Source organism: Lampetra fluviatilis, chromosome 57, assembly GCF_964198595.1.
Source record: "Lampetra fluviatilis chromosome 57, kcLamFluv1.1, whole genome shotgun sequence".
NCBI lineage: Eukaryota > Metazoa > Chordata > Hyperoartia > Petromyzontiformes > Petromyzontidae > Lampetra > Lampetra fluviatilis.
Window position 1 is genome coordinate 7869113 of NC_136331.1, and position 21844 is coordinate 7890956.

General features: G+C 48.1%; 1 protein-coding gene and 1 non-coding gene across 10 annotated transcripts in view; one reads left to right on the top strand and one right to left on the bottom strand.

Annotated features, from left to right (window-relative positions):
* Nucleotides 1-21844, bottom strand: part of LOC144950309 (syntaxin-binding protein 5-like) — a 209945-nt gene that overhangs the window by 44132 nt on the left and 143969 nt on the right. For 6 of the 9 annotated variants that reach the window (XM_078880412.1, XM_078880411.1, XM_078880413.1 and 3 more), the window contains exon 19: nucleotides 21157-21222. In XM_078880412.1, coding sequence (XP_078736538.1) covers nucleotides 21157-21222 — 66 coding nt within the window. Of the gene's footprint in view, nucleotides 1-10722; nucleotides 10762-21156; nucleotides 21223-21844 lie in introns of all 9 variants that reach the window. The other 3 variants (XM_078880407.1, XM_078880406.1, XM_078880410.1) reach the window with 1 other exon arrangement.
* Nucleotides 19893-19964, top strand: TRNAE-UUC (transfer RNA glutamic acid (anticodon UUC)). Its single transcript has one exon. It is a non-coding gene; the product is annotated as a tRNA-Glu (tRNA).

Here is a 21844-nt window from a genome sequence, read left to right on the forward strand (position 1 = left end):
AACATTTAATTAAATAACACAAGCTTCCGAAAGCTTGTGTTGCCTCCAAAACGTCGTGATTTTATTTAGTTGTTTTCATTTCTTTTCTTTTATTTTCAGTAAAGTTGTACAATTGGATGCTGCGCTCATCAGCGAGGCCTGTGCATTTCCTCTCTTCTCTTTCTCGGAATTTTCAATCAACATCTACTTTACATTTATCCCGCAAATCGGTACAATCGCATGCCTCGCTCCCATCAGAGGCATAGCTCTGCAACCTTCCGCACCCGATGGGAGCGGCAAACGTCTGTTTCACGGTAACATCGACTCGCGTTAAACTGCACAATGGAGATTTTTTATTTTTGCATGTTATGAAATTGTTTAGTGAACTTGTATCGTCAGACAAACGACTGAGTAGTTTACAACAATTAATTAACAAATCAATGTATTGATTGGTTACTTATGAATTAATTGCAGTGTCGCGGATATCCCCCATAAACGGAACGTCCCTCCCAAATTATCCGACGTAGGAGTTTACAATTAATTAAGTAATTATAAATTAAGTGATTCGTTACTTGATTAATTCATTGCCTGAATCATTGCAGTGTCGCAGTTACCCCACCCACAAAGCGGAAACAATCTCTCGCTCCCAATCAGTCCGGCTTTGAGAGGCTTTACCGTAAACAACAACAATAACAACATTCATAACAACTTGGAGCGGAAACGAAACGGCAAAAACGCAGAGGGACGGAGCGCCCGTGCGCTCGACAGGACGGCAAGCCGAGCTGGGAACAAAGGGGCGGACGGACAAACAGCGACACGACATCACGCCTCGTTACAGCATGCAACACGAGGCCGGGAGAGAGAGACGTGGGGGGGGGGCAATCACTGGACAATCGGTGCGTAAATTGAACATTTAGCAGCAGCCGCCAGTGTTATAAGCAGACACGCGCGGGGCAATTTAGAGCTGTGCGCAAACACACACACACAGCACATTTTTTGAACGAAGACGGACATTTGACAAAAAATTTACAAAACAAACAAAACAATGGTTATATTCGTGGCATCGAGTGTTCGTTGCAGCCCCCGCGGCTGATGCCCGCGATGATTGTGCATTGGCGATGGCGACGGAGGCTGACCACCTCTGTGATTCACCCCTCTTGCAGAGAGAGAGAGGAACGCTGGACAGACGGTGCTTGGAACAGGCAGGGAGTGCCCACGCTTTACCCCACAGCACACGTGGCGCTGTAACCCATAGAGATGCTGGCTGAACAGAGGCAGTGGCGGGCGGGCGGGGGGGGAGATCTGAGAACCTTGCGCAATTGTTTTCAACCTCCAAAGCCGGAAGATCGAACCAAACCAGCGACCTCCGAATTGCAAATCCATGACATCGTGGCAGCATCCCACCAAAGAATCGGTATCCTCCACCATAAATGTCGGTGGCGTGGTTGGCTCCCTGAACACTTGGTCGGCGAAATCACTGAATCTGGTCTTCAGGCCTTCAAATGCCCAGCAGCACATGGACATATCCTCATGCCACCACACGCTTATGTAGGACTACTGAGGCTTGGAGCTGCAGTGAACAAATTATTATGCCGAATTTGATGTACTCATGTCTGATATGGCTGTTCGCAATTGCACCCAATAAAAATAATGGCACCACTCCAATGGGGCCTCCCTCCTCTTCGCTCTGTGTCTGGGCCTCTCCCAGGGGCTGTGGGACCCCCTGTGCAGTTGCACTGCCTGCACACACTCGGCAGTTACGCGATTGGAGACGTGAAGCCTAAATCGCGGACAAAAATCCATCTCACTGCTTGTACGCGAGCTCCGTTCACCCACAAACATCGCTCCGATGGTGTCCGTGCGTTCATTCCCATTTTTTTTCGGCGTTACAAAACGCCGAGCTTGTAATGAGACATCAAAAGCCCTCTTTCATCCGCGCAATCCGACACGAACATTATTTCCTTTGGGATTTCACTCGTTAGATGGCCCAGCGAAGTTAATCACATTCGCGATCAAACATTTTAAAGGGCACTTACTGGGTCACGGTAAAACCGGTGGGGAAATGTTTATCGCGAGCCAATTTCGCCGAGAGCGAGTCTATCGCCAAATTCTCTTTGAGTTTCAACAAATGCGACCGGGAGCTTGATCACAAAATTACATCCCTATTTAATCAGGGTGGGGGGGGGGTTATCAAATAAGTGGGTGACACACAGCTTGATGTATCGGGCTACCTGTAACTTCGGTTGCAACGTTCACCTTGAATACGTCTTAACCATTGTTATGAATTAATTAAGTTTGGGAGGTTTTAAAATATATATCCATTAAAAAAATTACATTCACTTCAGAGATGTGGCTGTCGACCAAAACACGGGCCAGCGATCACACTGCAATGACGCCATCTAGGTCGGGGCTGATCATTGGCGGAACCCGGCAATGCACGTACGTACATTGAACAGTCCGTGAAGGCTACGTTGGGGGATCTTTGCCTTGCAAGTATGTTGAACTTCTTACGCACCGTACGTTCGTAGCGAACCGCGCTAATCGGAGCTGCGGCGTAGGGGGGTAGGGACGGAAAAACTGAATTCATAAAAAAAAGCAGAGATGCAAGGAGGAGGGATTTCTTAACGGAATTGATATCTTTAGGAAGAATTAACAACGGCACTAGAGGAACGTGCGAATGGAGTGGCAGAGAAGAGGCGAGTGAGGTAGACGAGAGGTAGCAATGTGGGGGGGGGGGGGGCACATCTGTGATGCGCGAGTTCGGTGGAAGCGAAATTGACGACAGTGAATGACGAACGCATTGAATGAATGTGGTTGACGAGTGAGAGCCATGCAATGAGAATACGAAGAGGGACCAGTAGCGGTGGTGGTCATGAGGAGGGGGAGATGACGCGGTCGTGGGGTGACCTCGAGGTAACAATAAGTGTGAGTTCTGAGCGAGGAGCCGAAACTTCGTGAGCGAAGGTGACCGCTTCATGTGGAGGGGGAAGTTTGCTCCGAAGAGAGAGAGAGAGTGTGTGTCCCACCTGGTCGACATTTCCAGGGCCGGGGTAAACCAAAGGGCCCAGGTGAGTGTGTGTGTGTTTGGGTTTTATGTGGGGGAGCGGTGGTGCAGCGGTTAGCGCTACGCTGCGCTACGAACCCGGCGACCCGAGTTCGATTCCCGCTCACGGCCAACAACGGTGATTATTATTTGAACCGGTCCTGGGCCTCCCCTAGGTTGACTCGGCTTCAAATGAGCACGCGGTGTATTGTGTTTACATCGCCACTAGGGAGACAAAGGCGGTCGGGCGTGGTGCTGGCCACCACCCCCTCGCATACCATTCCGGCCTTCATAGGTGTTACTTGCTAACAGCACTTGCCCCCAACAGTCTGTTAAGGCTATACGGGGGATCTTTATCCTTTTTGCTTGTGTTTTATGCAAGGAGCTTGCATCGCGTCCTTACGAGATTACAAGAGGCAATGTCAATGGAAAACTTAAGTCGATCTGAACGCAATTAAGAACAAGCCATGTCATTAACTTTATTTTCAAAGTAAAATTCTGGGGAAATGTTTGTTCTCAACAAATTATGCGTAATTGTTGATGTGGCGACTAATAGTGCTTGTTATGTAACGCATATGTGTACCCAAGCGTTGCGTTATCCCTCTGCACCAAACGAACTGTCAGCTCCACGAATATTTGGCTTCCACTTGCACGCATCCAAAAACAGCATTTATAACAAATTAATAAAAAAAAAACTTTCTTTCGTTTGATGAAAGGGAGTGGATAAACCACACGCGTACGCACGTACAGACACACTCGCGCGCTCAAAGACAAAACGTCCCCAACGCAGCCCGCATAGACTATTGGGGCGATAGCCGGTAGCTACCGCCTGCCTCCGATAGCCGGCACGGTGCACGAGAGGGGGGCGGTGAGGTGGGTCCTTAAACAAAAGGGTATCTGCCACCTTCATTAAAGCGCCTCCCTTGTGAGTGGCTATTCATGCCCAGCCAATAGAACTCGACGTCTTGCTGGTGAGGGCCGCCTCCTGAGGATGGACGATTAGCAAAGTCTCCACGGGGGTGCAATCAAGCCGGGCGAGGCCACGGCTGGGTGCTCGGTCATCCCACCGTCAGGGTTGCCACCTGTCCGGGAATTGGTACACTCCAGGAATTGGCTTTTGCGGTGTCCGGGTGCCAGCCGGAGTTGATTTGTTGACCGAGATCTGGTACCGGTGTCGAGCTGAACTTCATTCAAATATTTCTGAGCCATTTTGACGATAGGCCAAGAACCCAGTCGAACTGAGAAACATGTTTGGCCTATCTGACGCCCACCCAGACACTCAAAACGTCTGGGTATGCAGTTGCCTACCAGGGCAGGCAAGGTCCTTCTTGTACAGCAGAGAGCTCCAGGAGGAGGCGATGATCCTATTTTCTGCCAGCGAGACATCGGCCCTCTCCATGTTTATGGTGGCCAGCGGCGTAGTGTGGTTGGTGTGGGCCCTGGTGCAAGATGTTGACTCCCTCGCCTGGTATAGAGGAGGTCGTGGGTTCAATCCCGACCCTGACGCCTGCTGTATATTTGGAGTTTGCGTGTTCTCCCTGTGGTCGCGTGGATTTTTCTCCGGGTCCTCCGTTTTTTTCCCTCCACATTTAGAATCGACATGCGTTTCGAGTGTTTGGCTGCTACACATTTCCACATGATGATAAGCCATCATTAGATGGTGGCCAGGTCACTTCTCAAAAAGAGCTCCACAGCTTCTGTGGGCACATGCCCGGTGAAAATAAAATGAATCAAATATAGTTTGCAGTTTTAGTTTCATTTCCTCCTCCCGAACGTTGTAGCCCAGCGCCTGGGCCACTCCGGTCAGTGGGGGACACTCGGTGCAGTTGCATCGCCTGCGCACCCAATCGCCGCTCCACCGTTCGGAACAGCAGCCACGGTGGAGGCTAAGTGGGAATTCCCAGGGCCCCGCCGCCCGCGCGTGTCCTGCCCCCGGGGATTGTCGCTGAGCTAACAGGGGGGCGGGGGGGGGGGCATGCGAGCTGGCTGACTTTGCTCGAGGCCAGGAAGGAACCACGCCGTGGTCGCTGGGCGACTCCAAGCTCACGTCGAAGATGCCAACAATGGGCAAAACCGCAGCGGCAACAACGGACGCCGGCTAGTCGGGGGGAGGGAGGGGGCGGTGCGGCACTCGGCTCTTAAGGTTGCTGGGGTGAAGAGAGGCAAATGGAGTAGGGCACCTATGGAGCTCCGAGCTTCGAGCGATCTTTCGCGTCCGACGAGGATTGTAGGGTCCTCACTCGTGGATGACGCCCGCATAGTAGTCGGTAGCCTGGGACCTCGGTTCCTCTAGCCCGTGGGTCCTCAGTGCAGTTGCACTGCCTGCACACTCGATAGCTGCGCCACTGGCGATGTATGTACATATGTTGAACTTCTTTCAAATTATATGTAGCAATCTGTGCTAAATTGGAGCTGCGGAGGGAAGAACAACAAACTAAACGCAAAAAGCAGTTCTAAAGAAGTGAGTTGGTCAATCTTTATGATTGAAAAGTGTGTAACTCTCAGTGGGTTTCTGATTCCGGAAGGAAGAGCGTTCCAGACGGCCGCAGAAGTGCATTTGAAAGTGCTGCGTGATGCCAGTGACCGTTTTTTTCTCGATGGCTATCCAAAAGCCGCCGCTGCTGCTGCTGTTGCTGCGAGGATGACCGGGAATTTGCGCGGCGATGATTTAGCGACGGTGAACACAGCAAGGCCCCCCCCACAGATTATTACAGGCCGGTACAGATTACGTGCGAGCTCTTCCGATATTCCAAGGATATTCGTAAGTGGATATTAGTGGTCAACTCCGAGAGGCACCTGACCACCGGCTCAACACATTTTGGGTCAACGACACTGTGGCCTAACGTCACCCGAGACATCGAGAGACGGCGACTCAAGATGTCCCGGACACGTTCTCAGCATGGACCAGGACCATATACCACAAAACTGCCCAACGATGGACACCACCGGGCAAAAGGAAGCCCTGGGAGACCCGAGGCCTCCTTCCGCAAGACCGCGAAGGAGGAGCTGGCAGCGATCAACCTCTCTCGGGGCGAGGGCTCAACGTGTTGCCAAGGACAGGAAGAAGTGGAGGGAACTCATTGTGGCCTCATGTCCCGTAGGGGATGAAGAGGATTAACCTGACTGTGGTCTTAAAAGTAAACAAATATATAAATAGTAAAAATGTTGGGCAATCGCCCTTCTTCTTGAGCACAATTCGCTTGCCAACCACCTGATCGCTCATGGGGCCGGGATAGACCCCCAGGGGAATAAAAACGCCACCCCGCAGGTGTTCCAGGAGACACGCGGGTACTTTGGAAACCCGTGCGTAGATGTTCTTGCTTTCCCAACAGAACATTCAGCTTCAGAGCTCTTGCTGCCACTTCCAGGGAAGGCTTGGGGGGGTGGACTCAGATTGCTCGAGGTTAGAGAGACCCCAAGGACCGGTTCAGGTATCAGTCGCCACTGATGTTGGGTATAGCCAGAATCGTACTCAGACCGTTTGGATACTGAGATCATTTGGTGCTTAGTGCAGTGTGGTAATCACTCTGCCACTGCTATGTCCACGGGGTTCTGCCAGAATTTGTGTAGTCTCGGTGAGTTGCACATTCCTATCTGTGTGGCATCCCATTTGTTAAAATGGAAGGCTTCCAGAAGGATCTGTCCATCGTGTGGGAACCATCATCTTGCCTTCAATGAGCATCGCAATTGTTCTCAGTCAAGAAGGAAGTGAGGGCGGAAGGAGAGATAACCCACGCATTTGGTATTCTTCTTCATTCGACGATTTATGAGCAGTCAAAGCTGGTTACCTGGATGGCAGCCGTGTACCAAATCAAGGCAATGTTGCATCGCGAAGTTGAATAACGACGCACCTCTCCGAATTGGTGAAGCTATTAGAGAAACAAATAAAAATAAATAGACTCTTATCGTCGTAATTCATATTCTTTCTGGATCATGTAACGTGCTGTGTACAGGATATTTGTTGCGATTTATTTTTTTACAAACTAAAATTTCCACTTACAATGAGTTTTAATCCAAAGTGAGAAGGTGTCAGCATTCCAACCCATCGTTCTTTACAAAGAAAATATGAACAAAATGGTAAGCATCATGCATAATTAAACTAACCAATTACAGTAATTAAGAGTTGTGTTTCAGCATACAAAATGTGCCCTGAGCATTTATGCTAAATATTTAAAATCCCCATGCTTAATTAATTTCCTGATTAGCATAATATTGCATGAATATGCGACCCGCGTAGAACATTTATGTATTACATAACCTAATTGAAAATAGATGTATTACTTGTAATAGCTGTATGATCTATATATATTATAAATATATGTTTCACTGGCAATGCACAAATCCGGCTTACAAGAGATCTTCTCCTCCGATTAGCACGGTTGGCTACACAACGTGCGAAAGAAGATCAACGTGTCCATTCACAAGTCAGGCGCGGCTTTGCGCATGTGCCACGAATCGCAGTAGCACCGCACGCGTGCCCTTTGACCCCTTCCATTGCTTAGGGGTGGGGGGGTGCAGGGGGGGGGGGCGCGGAGGATCTGGGGTAAAATCTCTCACGGGGCGACACGCACATTTCATTACGCGACAACAGAAGACACTCGGCAGCCACCGCCATCGCCCTGCCCGTCAGGACACGAGCGAGCGGTGGGTGACGGCAGCGAGGACCGCGGCGCCTGATAGGAGTCGCGCGGCACCGGGGCCGACGGTTCGGCGCGGTGCCGCGCAGTGCGGCGTTTTTTTTTATCGCGCCCTGATTCGTAAGTTCAAAAAATAATAATCAGTAGATGGATGGAATAGTAATGGGGGTGGCTCAAAAAGAAAGAAACTGGCTTCTCAGGAACCGCCTGTGTAAACTCCTCTACGTTTACCAATTTAGTCGTTGGAATTCTAGATTTGAAGCTTTCGTGACTGCGAGGATTCATATTCTTATATGAGTCGCGTAGGTAAAAAATTATAATAAAATAAAATAATAATAAATCACGACGTTTCGGAGGCAACACAAGTCTCCGACTTCAGGTGGGACCGTCACAGTAAATTTAGCTGTCACGAAACGTCGTGATTTATTATTATGTTTCATTATTATATTTTTTTAAGTCGTTGGAACTCAGTGGAATTTCTTGGGATTTTAGGCGGGACCGAGATGAAGCTGCAGGGGGTTCCGTGAATGTATTGCCGATCCAGCGCCAGTGGGCGGATCATCAACCGCATCGGGATATCCCACATCTGATGCACGAGCGGCGATGATTACGGGACGATCTGCGCTGCAGCTGTGCCAGGGCGTTCTCCACGCAACAAAAATAATCGCGAACGGTCGCCCCCCCCACCCCGATATTCACTTCTTCCCGGCGGTGAGATGGCGAGAGTTCACTAGGCATCCCATGATGCTCCTTCACTGAATGTCTAAGCTCGATCCAACCCTTGTAGTTGTTGCTATCTCCAGGAAGGAGATAGAATCGCCCATGATCAAATCTCTCAGATTTGCACGATCCCATCGGATCTCAGAAGCTGAGCGCCGAGAATGGACGGTGCTTTGGTGGGCGACCACCGTGGGATGGGCCACGGTGGTCCATTGTGGGTAGCAAAGTGCAGTGAAACACAATACGCTGTGCTGTACTTCTATGGTCCCGTGTCCACGCTTCCCACCTGCAGCGGACCCGCACTGGCAAACGAGGGTGGCGGATGACGGTCAACTGACCCCCACAGAGCCGCATGGCATGGAGAGGCCCTCATCCAGCAACGGATTGACAAAAGGGCTGTGCGCGTGTGTATGCGCGTGTGTGTGTTGAATTTCTCTCACGCCATACGCAGCCAACCGGGCAAATCGGAGGTGTGGTATAGCGTCATGGCTAATTGGAGGTGTACGTGTAGCGTCATGCTTGCGTGTGCAGCCACACTGCAATGGTATCGTAGTCTCGTGGGCAAATATTCCGCGAAATTCGAACGAGTTGCCAAAAACGTCTCCGGTGAATTTTCGGCCGCCACGTTTCGCGATTCATTCGGGCAGCAGCAAGCCAAAAATACCGGCACCTCGAACAACACGCCAGGGCCTACCCCATTCCTCCCCGAGATGCACCGACCGGGACGAACGAGCATTTACATCGTTGCGCTATTTAAATTGATTTTAAAATGTGGTATATATACAAGGTGCTTCAAATGAATGTTAACACGTATGTGGGACTATCGTTTTTAATGGAAAAAGAACGCATAATCCACTGTAACATGATAAGTAATGTATGTTGATAGCTTCAAAAAGTCACAGAGTCTGCACTTGTTCGTCATCCTTGTCAACGCGTGCCTGGAATCTTCTCCAGGTGGTCTCCAGAGCCCAGAGGGCACATTTATTGTAGTGTTGTTGCAAATTCTCAGAAGTCTCAACATTTGTTTGAAGCACCCTGCATATATATCAAGGAGTCATTCGACCCCCTTCATGGAAACAATGGCACGGCACCCCCTACGCCCTCGCGGGAACAGAACATTGAAGCCACAAACGTGAAGGCAAGGGGCCACACCCTGCCCATTTCTACTCCGGAAGGTCGGCGGGGAGAGGTGCAAGGAATGCCCCCTACCCGCCCTTCCTACAGGGATGGTCTGGAGTTAATTAGCGCCCTACGAGACTACGACAGGTTGATAAGTTCACTGTAGCGCTTGTAAGCGATTCATTCCTAAGTGCTCCTCTCTTTCCTTCATCCATAACTCCTCCACCCCCCCGCACTCCCTCTACTCCCTTCTTTAAGTTCTTCTTCCCCTTCACATTCACATTCCCACATACACGCGCACACACGCACACACATACACGCACACACACACACGCACACACACGCACACACACACGCACGAACACACGCACATACGCACGCACGCACACGCGCACACACACACACGCGCACACACGCGCACACACGCACACACACACGCGCACACGCACGCACACACGCACACACGCACGCACACACGCACACACGCCCACACACACACACGCACGAGCCCAATCTCCCCCCCACCCCCCCATCTAAACTCAGGCGCACAGCGTTTGGGACTTCTGTCTGCGGAATTTCTGTACCCCCCCACCCCCCCCCCCCATCACAGTTTTTTGCATCTGAAATATAATAAAAAATAAACATAATATTTTGTTTTATCATTCGTCAGTGGCTCGCTGCCTTGCTGTGGCAGAGAAGCTCCATATCCCGTGTGAGCCTCGGCAGCTCCACTGGATCGGGGCAGCCACACACCAGGCGAGTGGTCAGCAAGAGGCGAGACAAACTGACTCCCTTCACCAAACCCGACTCTGACCAGCGTGACTGTCACGTACAACAACACTTACGTACCAACATCTGCCAATGGAAAACCACGTTCACGCCAAATGTATCATCATGTCATTCGTTGCCCAGGCGTGACAGTAAAATAAAATGTCCATAATTTTGCATCCTTCTGTCTCCTCCCCATCCGTTTATTTAATTCGCTCGTGAGAATGGCACCTGGCTGAAAGGCACAGACTGCTCTATAATTTCAGATAAAAGTTGATTTTTTTTTTCACGAAAGAAGAATAACAAAGCGGAGAGATTTTCAGCCCCCTGGAACCTCTTGCTGCTCGTCTCCTGAGAAGCCAGTTTGTGACTTTCTGTTGCGCGGTGAGAAATACAAACACACGCCAACAAGCGGGGCATGGTATACACGGGCAGTGTATACCAGGGCGCAGGTACCTGTTAAATAAACAAAACTCCATCTTCGTGATCGCACTACTGTGGAAAATGTAGCGGCAAAGAGAAAAGCAAGACAGCGCTTGAACATGCATGAAGAATCAAGGAAGAAACATGCCGCAGAAAATGCAGAAACAAATAAAAGATTTTAAAAAAAATTGTCAAGATTTGTTTTTTATTCAGACATTTCAACTTACGAGTGAGATGACGTGTCGTTGCAATAATTAACGTAACCCAGCCGGTCATGGGCGAGACAAAATCAACCGTGGGAAAGTTTGAGGAGCATACGCGTCAGAACTTAACTCGGGCCTGATCTAGCAGCAGGCAGAGGCTCTCATCAGCGAGAGTCTGAGTTCAAATGCTGACCAGGGTTAATTGACGGCAAACAACAACATAATCATTATCACCACTACCACGATTCCTCTGGGGTTGGTGAAATAACCTCCACCATCATTGTGATGATCAGCCATGATCAATCCACTGCTGGATGGAGGCCTCCCCAAGCCGTCTCCATCTCTCACGGTCCTGTGATGTCGCAATCCCTATCGCTGCCCCACGCATAAGCTTCACTGGGTGGGAGTGGTCAACTGTGCGTAACCCTTTTGGATGATCTGCCCCTCGCCATGGGAATGAGGACTTTCCACCACTGGTAGTGAACTGCCAGTGAAGATGCGTGTGGCCCGATTGCGCATTTTAGAATGTTAAGACATTTTAACTTGAGAAAAAAAGACAATAAAGAGGTCAGGGCACTTGGCAGTACAGTACAGTGTCTAATATCCGTAGCGTTGAGGACGGAGGTAAAGGCAGATGTGTGAAAAGTCGGATATGTGAACATCAGAATAAAGTGACACTTACACCGCACACAAGTAAGTAACTTTGCAAATTTAAAGAGTAAGCCGCTTTAAACACGACACAAAACCTTCCCGAGGTTTGAAAGAGAGCGAATGTACGGAGGATTGCGAATGTGTGGCTGCCAGTGAAAAGGGTGGCACTTGTGAACATCTCTAGAGAATGACGGTGATGCTACGCGCGGACACCGCACTGCGCACTGGGAGCGTGCGCCACAAATTAGTCGGGGCGGATAAGTGTCAGCTGGATACGTGACGTTGTACCGACGTTGTACGTCTACCGTACCCACAGTTTGCTATGCATCGTGATGGATTTCGTGAGAGGGAAAGCCATCGAATGTCCATGCGTCGCAGCCTTAATTCCTTGCCATATGAGGCAGAATAATAGACGAAGAAGAATAATCGCTTGCGTCTCCTTCACGTATCTTTTCCTCCACGAAAAAAGAAAAAAAACACGCAAAGGGATATTTAATTTCACACACGCCATTGGCCACACGGCCTTCTGGGAGCGATTTACGTTCAGGAGTGTTTTATTTATTAGAACAATGCCGCTGGAAAAAAAAACTTACTCCCAGAAAGCCGTGGTGGCTGATGGCGCGCGTGTAAAGAATGTTTCTATTTTTTAATGTTCCATTACGGATACGGCAAGGTGTATTACTACCCACTTGTTTATCTTGTAACCATTTCATATTGCGTTCAATTAATCCACAGTGTGGCACAGGGACCTCTAAAGGAACAGCTTCCTCAAGTCGGCCCAGACCGTGGTGGCACCATCTCCATTAACAGGATAAATGAGCGGCAAATGAGGAGGAAATACCCCGTTCAGAGAGAGTGCGTGCGTTAACCGTGCGTTCACCGTGCGTCATTTAACTGGAACTGTGCGGGCGTTTAATAGCGGGTGAGCTCATCACAGACACGGAGCTTAACAAAAGGCCAGCGATTTTTGCCAATACACCGATGTGTAACTGCCCATTAATTGCGCAACCAATTACCACGAGCTTAGAGATGGGTGGGTTTTTAATTGGAGTTTAGTCGCTGTCACGTATTAAACGGCCATTGGGAAAATGAGAAATCTGGGACACTTGGGTGTCATTCACAAATATATCGATGTGTAAATGACCCCATCCTGGTGTATGTTTACCCTGCCGCCCTGTGTCAACTTTGTTGTGGAGTTAAAACAAAATGTCTGCCTTGGTCGGGCAATGGGTCGCAGCACAAAGTCTGCGTCACTTACAGAATTACATCGGAGAGGGGGGTGGGAAATGCTCGTGTGTGTAGAAATTAATTTCAGTCCGTCTGTGCAGTATTTTGGAAAATATCCGTCAGCAACGGGGGGCAATGGGCCAGTTTTGCAAAATCCGTAAAAACCGCACAGGCGCGGCCGATGATGAGCACGTGCACCCTGCAGAGGCACCCCCACGTCTACCTGCTGGGCTCCCATATCCTTGGTTCTCTCTCGGTAAAGTCACGTATATAGAAAATAAAAATAACATTACAAAAATTTTAAATTTAAAGTTAAAACCTAAAAATAATACATTGAAAATGAAGAAAGCAAAAAACCCACGACGTTTCGATCGCAACACAAGCGGCTCCCTTTTCATCATCCACGACTCTCACGACAGCTGTGTTCGTTTATGCGGTTTTCTTGGGGGGGGGGGTTAAAACAGTCTAACAGCGTGACATCGAGTAGCTGTGACAGAAGGTGGCTTTCTTCAAAACAACAAAAAGGCGCGCATACAAAGGTACGGGTTAGAGATTGAGGCTAATGAGCAATTAGAAATCATTAGTTTAATCCCCGCCAACGGTTTGCAGGGCCGACCGTCTTCAGCTTTAATTGGCCACTTTACTCAAGGAAAGATAAAAAGAAATGCAACACTGAGGAGCATGAGGAACATGACTCATCGCCCTGAGTCACTTTGTACAAATCTTCTTCTATCCTATCAATCAAACAATACGATGACTAATGCTGTTCGGCGAGCCTCGTGTCAGTGTGTGTGTGTGTGCGGTGGTTAGATGACAGCGCTAGGACACCTGGCCACCCGATTTCGATTCCCGCTCAAGATCAACACCAGTGGCGATCGTCTGAACAAGTCCTGGGCTTTCAATGGGTACCTGGTGCGGTGTGGAAACATCAGCCACTTGGGGAGACAAAGGTGGCCAGGCGTGGTGCTGGCCACCCACCCCCTCGTGTGTCGTGCCGGCTTTTATAGGTGCTCGCTCGCAGCATTTTACCCGAGTGTCTGTTAAGTCTACACGGGGGATCTTTGTATTTGTGTGTAGCTCATTGTTAACGGGAGCAGGGCCGCTCGGAGACTTCTGTAGTAACAACAATGCGTCTGATAATTGGTTCTTCACCCTTCTATCTGGCAACAAAACTGACACCTTTTTACAAGGAGTCATGTTTGCATAGACCGCAATACCTGCAGTCATAATGCAAACAAAAGAACATAACTCTGATAATGTGCACTGTCCTTAAAGTTGATTGATCCACACCCGAGACAGCTTTCCTTAGAGCCTAGTCTCATATGGGTTGGACCAGATGACGCCAAAAGGCGCACAACTCAAAGACAATGCACCATCAGAGTATGAGAGCTCGGGGTAAGCATCTACACTATGGGAACCTCATTTGCCAGTAAAAATATGATAATTGGTTCTTCACCCTTCTATCTGGCAACAAAACTGACACCTTTTTACAAGGAGTCATGTTTGCATAGACCGCAATACCTGCAGTCATAATGCAAACAAAAGAACATAACTCTGATAATGTGCACTGTCCTTAAAGTTGATTGATCCACACCCGAGACAGCTTTCCTTAGAGCCTAGTCTCATATGGGTTGGACCAGATGACGCCAAAAGGCGCACAACTCAAAGACAATGCACCATCAGAGTATGAGAGCTCGGGGTAAGCATCTACACTATGGGAACCTCATTTGCCAGTAAAAATATGATAATTGGTTCTTCACCCTTCTATCTGGCAACAAAACTGACACCTTTTTACAAGGAGTCATGTTTGCATAGACCGCAAGACCTGCAGTCATAATGCAAACAAAAGAACATAACTCTGATAATGTGCACTGTCCTTAAAGTTGATTGATCCACACCCGAGACAGCTTTCCTTAGAGCCTAGTCTCATATGGGTTGGACCAGATGACGCCAAAAGGCGCACAACTCAAAGACAATGCACCATCAGAGTATGAGAGCTCGGGGTAAGCATCTACACTATGGGAACCTCATTTGCCAGTAAAAATATGATAATTGGTTCTTCACCCTTCTATCTGGCAACAAAACTGACACCTTTTTACAAGGAGTCATGTTTGCATAGACCGCAATACCTGCAGTCATAATGCAAACAAAAGAACATAACTCTGATAATGTGCACTGTCCTTAAAGTTGATTGATCCACACCCGAGACAGCTTTCCTTAGAGCCTAGTCTCATATGGGTTGGACCAGATGACGCCAAAAGGCGCACAACTCAAAGACAATGCACCATCAGAGTATGAGAGCTCGGGGTAAGCATCTACACTATGGGAACCTCATTTGCCAGTAAAAATATGATAATTGGTTCTTCACCCTTCTATCTGGCAACAAAACTGACACCTTTTTACAAGGAGTCATGTTTGCATAGACCGCAATACCTGCAGTCATAATGCAAACAAAAGAACATAACTCTGATAATGTGCACTGTCCTTAAAGTTGATTGATCCACACCCGAGACAGCTTTCCTTAGAGCCTAGTCTCATATGGGTTGGACCAGATGACGCCAAAAGGCGCACAACTCAAAGACAATGCACCATCAGAGTATGAGAGCTCGGGGTAAGCATCTACACTATGGGAACCTCATTTGCCAGTAAAAATATGATAATTGGTTCTTCACCCTTCTATCTGGCAACAAAACTGACACCTTTTTTACAAGGAGTCATGTTTGCATAGACCGCAATACCTGCAGTCATAATGCAAACAAAAGAACATAACTCTGATAATGTGCACTGTCCTTAAAGTTGATTGATCCACACCCGAGACAGCTTTCCTTAGAGCCTAGTCTCATATGGGTTGGACCAGATGACGCCAAAAGGCGCACAACTCAAAGACAATGCACCATCAGAGTATGAGAGCTCGGGGTAAGCATCTACACTATGGGAACCTCATTTGCCAGTAAAAATATGATAATTGGTTCTTCACCCTTCTATCTGGCAACAAAACTGACACCTTTTTACAAGGAGTCATGTTTGCATAGACCGCAATACCTGCAGTCATAATGCAAACAAAAGAACATAACTCTGATAATGTGCACTGTCCTTAAAGTTGATTGATCCACACCCGAGACAGCTTTCCTTAGAGCCTAGTCTCATATGGGTTGGACCAGATGACGCCAAAAGGCGCACAACTCAAAGACAATGCACCATCAGAGTATGAGAGCTCGGGGTAAGCATCTACACTATGGGAACCTCATTTGCCAGTAAAAATATGGTCCAACCCATATGAGACTAGGCTCTAAGGAAAGCTGTCTCGGGTGTGGATCAATCAACTTTAAGGACAGTGCACATTATCAGAGTTATGTTCTTTTGTTTGCATTATGACTGCAGGTATTGCGGTCTATGCAAACATGACTCCTTGTAAAAAGGTGTCAGTTTTGTTGCCAGATAGAAGGGTGAAGAACCAATTATCATATTTTTACTGGCAAATGAGGTTCCCATAGTGTAGATGCTTACCCCGAGCTCTCATACTCTGATGGTGCATTGTCTTTGAGTTGTGCGCCTTTTGGCGTCATCTGGTCCAACCCATATGAGACTAGGCTCTAAGGAAAGCTGTCTCGGGTGTGGATCAATCAACTTTAAGGACAGTGCACATTATCAGAGTTATGTTCTTTTGTTTGCATTATGACTGCAGGTATTGCGGTCTATGCAAACATGACTCCTTGTAAAAAGGTGTCAGTTTTGTTGCCAGATAGAAGGGTGAAGAACCAATTATCATATTTTTACTGGCAAATGAGGTTCCCATAGTAACAATGCGTCTGTTTTGTCAAACCGCATGCACAACACCTGACCAGTGACATAATCGTTCTCTCTGTATTTTCAATTTCTTTTAAGTCTCACGAAAAGAAAGCAGCAGCAGTGCAATGGGAATGTTCGAAATGAAATAGCCGCGGGATAAATATGTATGTGTGTGTGTATATATATATTAGTTTGTTCAGAAGTCAGTGAGCGGGAATAATATTACATTTAATCAAGCAATTTACACAGCGGACCAAACATTTTCTCGTGAAGAAAACGCATTGTATTATATTTAATGAAAAAGCAAAGACTTCAAATTTAATTCATAGTTTCGTCGCATTGATGATGGTGATAATAATCATCATCAAAGTGGTAAAACTGCAATGCAGAAAAACAAAATTTATCTACTCGACTCCGATCTCTCGACTGGAAGGGAAGTATTACAACAACAAAAATTCAGCCCGAGGCTTGCACGACCACTGCTGCGATCGTTAACACCGTGTAACAAAACATTTATTTTTGTTCCTGGGTACTAAGTGTTATTTTCCAATTGCTTATGCCTCAAAAGTACAGAAAATGGCTATTATTCCCTACAAACTTTGCTTTTGTGACCAGGACACAAAAGCACATTTAATAATCCACTCCATTATGAATGCTGTGAAACAAATGTATTATTTTTTTGTTCTTGGGTAGTGTTATTTCCGAATTTTGTGTGCCTCAAAAGTACATAAAATGGCCATTAATCCCCACAAACTTTGCTTTTCTGACTAGGACAGTGATATTTTGAAATTGACCTATTTTTCAGAACATTCCAGATAGAGTCAGTGCTGAGTAAACTAGGAGTAACTTCTCGAACATTCTAGAACTTTCCAGTAATATAAATAGCAGTATAAAAACAGGGGCCTTAAGCCCACCAGTTCAATTTAGATCCAGCTGCCTAAGTGGATACATATCTGCATTTTTCTGAGATGGCATCAAAAGGTTGCAAGAATCCAGCAGACGCATTTGCGATGTCTGCGGCCAATTTATCAAGACAAGAGGGATAAAGTACTCTGTGGAAGCATCTGCTAAGATGTGTGAGGCCTACTAGGCATATTTCGGCATGCCTGTCGGGGATCAAGACAAACCCTGGGCACCTCATTTCACCTGCGAGCAATGCAACAAAAACTATGGAAAGTCAGATGGACAATTTTTGCTCGGAGTTTCATGTTATAAAATCTGTTAACAATTTTAAAATTGTAAAAGTTTTTTTATTTTAAAATGTTTTACAATTTTCAATGTTATTGAAAAAAATATATCATACGTGAAAAAGTGTTGGGAGAATCTCTTGCACATGATTCATGGGCGAAATAAATGTATTTTTGTAGGATGGTCCAGAGGGGAAAAGAGAGCCATGAAGTTTGCTATAACAAGATTTTGGCAGGAACCCACTGACCACTCAAGCAACTGCTACTTCTGCATGGTGGACCCTTCCAAACGTCGGACTGGCAAGAATGCACCTGCCATCATCCATCGCCCCGGTGCCACACTGCCATGAGCTCCCCGTACCCACTCCTCCGGAGAGAGAGCAGCCGTCTTTAGAAGAGAGCAGCAAGTCAGAGAGTGAGGAAGACGTTGTAGATCCAGATGACAATTTCAGAGGTGGAGCTGAGGAGAGAAACCCATACTACCCCAACCAAAAAGACCTCAACGACTTGATCAGAGATACTGGTATCAGCAAGTCCAATGCCGAGCTGGATGAAAGTGTGCAAGTCGCAGATCAGAGGAAGCGTCACCAACCTTTTGCAGCTTCTTCACCCGTCAAGATGGGCTCTGCTTCTGCCACAATGTGACCAGTCTGTTCGAATCAATCGGAATCGCCTGTAACCAGAATGAGTGGCGCCTCTTCATTGACAGCTCATCCAGGAGCCTCAAAGCCGTGCTGCTCCATAATGGTAACAAGTACCCGTCTCTTCCCCTGGCTCACTCGGTGCACCTCAAAAATAGGATTACAACAGCATCAAAACCTTGCTGGACGCCTTGAAGTATGATGAGTATGGCTAGGAGGTCATCATAGACTTCAAAATGGTGGCATTCCTGATGGGTCTCCAAGGCAGTTTTACCAAATTTCTCTGCTATCTTTGCCTTTCGCACAGCAGGGACACCAAGGCGCACTACCATAGGCGGGACTGGCCACAGCGAACCGAGTTCAGTTCTCTGTGGAGAGGAACAACGTCAAGTGGGAGCCACTGGTGGACCCCCGGAAGGTGCTGATGCCACCACTATACATCAAATTGGGCCTCATGAAACAATTTGTTAGAGCTGTAGATAAGGAGTCAGCAGCCTTCAAGTACCTTCAAGACTTATTCCCTAAGCTGTCAGAGGCAAAGGTCAAAGCCGGTGTCTTCGTCAGACCACAGATAAAGAAGATCCTGGAGTGCAATGAATTCCCCAAGAAGCTCACGAGTAAGGAGAAAGCGGCTTGGGACAGCTTTGTCGCAGTGGTTCGTGGCTTCCTGGGAAATCACAAGGTCTAAAACCATGTTGAGACTCTAGTGAAGAACTACGGCATAATGGGCTGTAGGATGTCCCTCAAAGTCCATATCGTTGATGCTCATCTTGATAAATTTAAGGAGAACATGGGAGTGTACTCGGAGGAGCAAGGCGAGCGCTCCCACCAGGATATACTGGACTTTGAACGCTGCTACCAAGGACAATATAACGAGGAAATTATGGGAGACTACATTTGGGGGCTGATTCGTGAAAGTGATTTTCAGTATAATCGTAAATCTCGAAAAACCACTCACTTCTAAATCTTTTGTACTCATTTTGTATTACTTTAGTATAAATCCACGTACATTTTTATTCATATGTTGTTTTTTCTGATGTTATGCAAACGAAAAGACACAAATTCTCACGTTCTCTCATTGAAAATAGGTCAATTTCAAAATATCATTGTCCTGGTCGCAAAAGTAAAGTTTGTGGGGAATAATACCCATTTTCTATTCTTTATAGGCATAAGCAATTAGGAAATAACACTTACTACGCAGGAACAAAAATTGTGTTACATAGTGTATAATTCGTTACCCTATGGGTCATATCGTCACGTGCAGGTGCAGTGCCGATCGGCAGTTGTACCCCACAGAGCCATCCGGGATACCAGAGCCAATCAACGCTGACGACTGATTTGGCTTTTCGACAACGCGCCGAAAGGAACGTTGAAAAGCCGGCAAAAAAATTATAACAACAATAATTGCACCCCCACCATCACCACCTTCTATTGAGCGGTTGTGGGAAAACGGAGAGCATGTCTGCCTCTCAAGCAGGTGAGCCAAGTTCAAATCCAGGCTTTACTCCCATATGGTCTAGTGGTTAGGATTCCTGGTTTTCACCCAGGTGGCCCGGGTTCAATTCCCGGTATGGGAAGTAATGTATTTTTAAGTGGGGAGCGGTAGTGTAGTGGTCAGCGCGCTGCGCTACGAACCTGGCGACCCGGGTTCGATTCCCAATCCCGGCGAACACCGGTGACGATTATCTGAACCGGTTCTGGGCCCTCCCCTAGGTCGACTCGACTTGTATATAAGAATTTGTATCTCTATTGAGCGACCGTCACTCAACCAGTGCGGCGTTAAAAGCCGTGGCCCCAAGGTCGCGACCCGCCACTCACGCCCGCCCGCCCGCCCGCATCGAGCCGCGCGGCTCAAGACCGTAGCAGCGTCGTCCGCGGTGCGTCCGTGGCAAAAGTTTGAATGATTACAAAGGCTTCTTTCTCTCACGGCATGCTTATCAGAAAACCGAGTGCAGCCGAATCAACAACTGAAGCGTACTTCATTCCTACTCGGCGGGAACAACAACAACAACGCGATCACAAATACAATCACGGAGTTACCGGGAAAACCATATCGGACTGGTAATACAATTAATCACATCGTACCGTGTGCGAAATGCCATCGCGCCTGCCCATAATTCGAAACTGCCAGCAAGAAATGTGCGGCTCATAGGAGGCCTTCTCGGCTCTCACCAGCGGGTGAGGGCCACACGAGGTAATGGGAAATCTGGCCGAGTGTGGTAATGAAACTTTTTTCGTGACGCGCGAATCACAAAGACTGCTTTCTTTTTTGAGGGGGGGTGGGTGGGGTGGACGTGTAGGGGGGATCTAGGGGGGGGGGGGGGTGCCGTGCAACACAAGTGCGTGCGTGTGTCCGTGTGTGTGTCCGTGTGTGTGTGTGTCCGTGTGTGTGTGTCTGTGTGTGTCTGGGGAAGCGGTAGTGTAGCGGTTAGCGCACTAGGAAACCGGCGACCCGGGTTCGATTCCTGCTCACGGCCAACACCGATTATTTGAACCGGTCCTGGGCCTCCCCTAGGTCGACTCGGCATCAAATGAGTACCTGGTGCGGTGTGTAAATATCGCCACTGGGGAGACAAAGGCGGCCGGGCGTGGTGCTGGCCACCCACCCACCCGTGTAACGTTCCGGCTTTCATTGGTGCTCGCTCACAGCACTTGCCCCGACAGTCTGTTAAGGCTACACGGGGGATCTTTGTGTGTGTGTGCGTGTGTACAGATGGCGTTCGGCTGCCAACGTGGCCCGGGAGCCGTGTCATGTCGGAGCTCTCTCACCTGAACTTGGCGAGCGGCTCCTTTCTGTGTCCGGGGCCCCGATGCCCTCTGTGATGTCAGCCAGGCCTGGGGGGTGGGGGCGGGGGGGAGTGGGGGGAGGGTGGCGGGGGGGGCAATCGGACCGAAGAACAATTCAGGGGATTTTTTTTTGCTCAATTCCCCCCCCCTCCTTCCCGAAGTGGATGCTGCCACCCGCGGGCGTCATGGTTGCCCGGCACTCTGTAACACGCGACACGGCCTGATGAGAATTACCTTTTAAAATTGTTTTCCGAGTACTATTTTTTTGAAAGGTACTCAGAAAGAAACACTAAAAGAAATACATTTTTCATCAGTACCGAGGCTCCCGCAAGGCCATGCGGGAGGGGCGTGTGGCACAGTTTGGCCGCCAGCGGGCGTGTCGCTACAGTTTTCCGCGTTGAGTAACGATGTATTAAAAAAAAAAACGACGCTACGCCTCTGGAAATAAAATTAACGTTAACCGCTTTCGTATTAAACGGACACCCACCCTACAAACTTGCAGATGCCTGGGAACGGGAAAGGGTTAACTGGACATATGAATATGTACTTTATAGGAGCTCACGAGTAACAGACAAACCCGTTCACGAATGAAAAAAATATTACGAAAACATCCACTCATTCATATTAAAATGACAAAATGTTGCTGGCACATTGCATTGTGGGAAGCGTT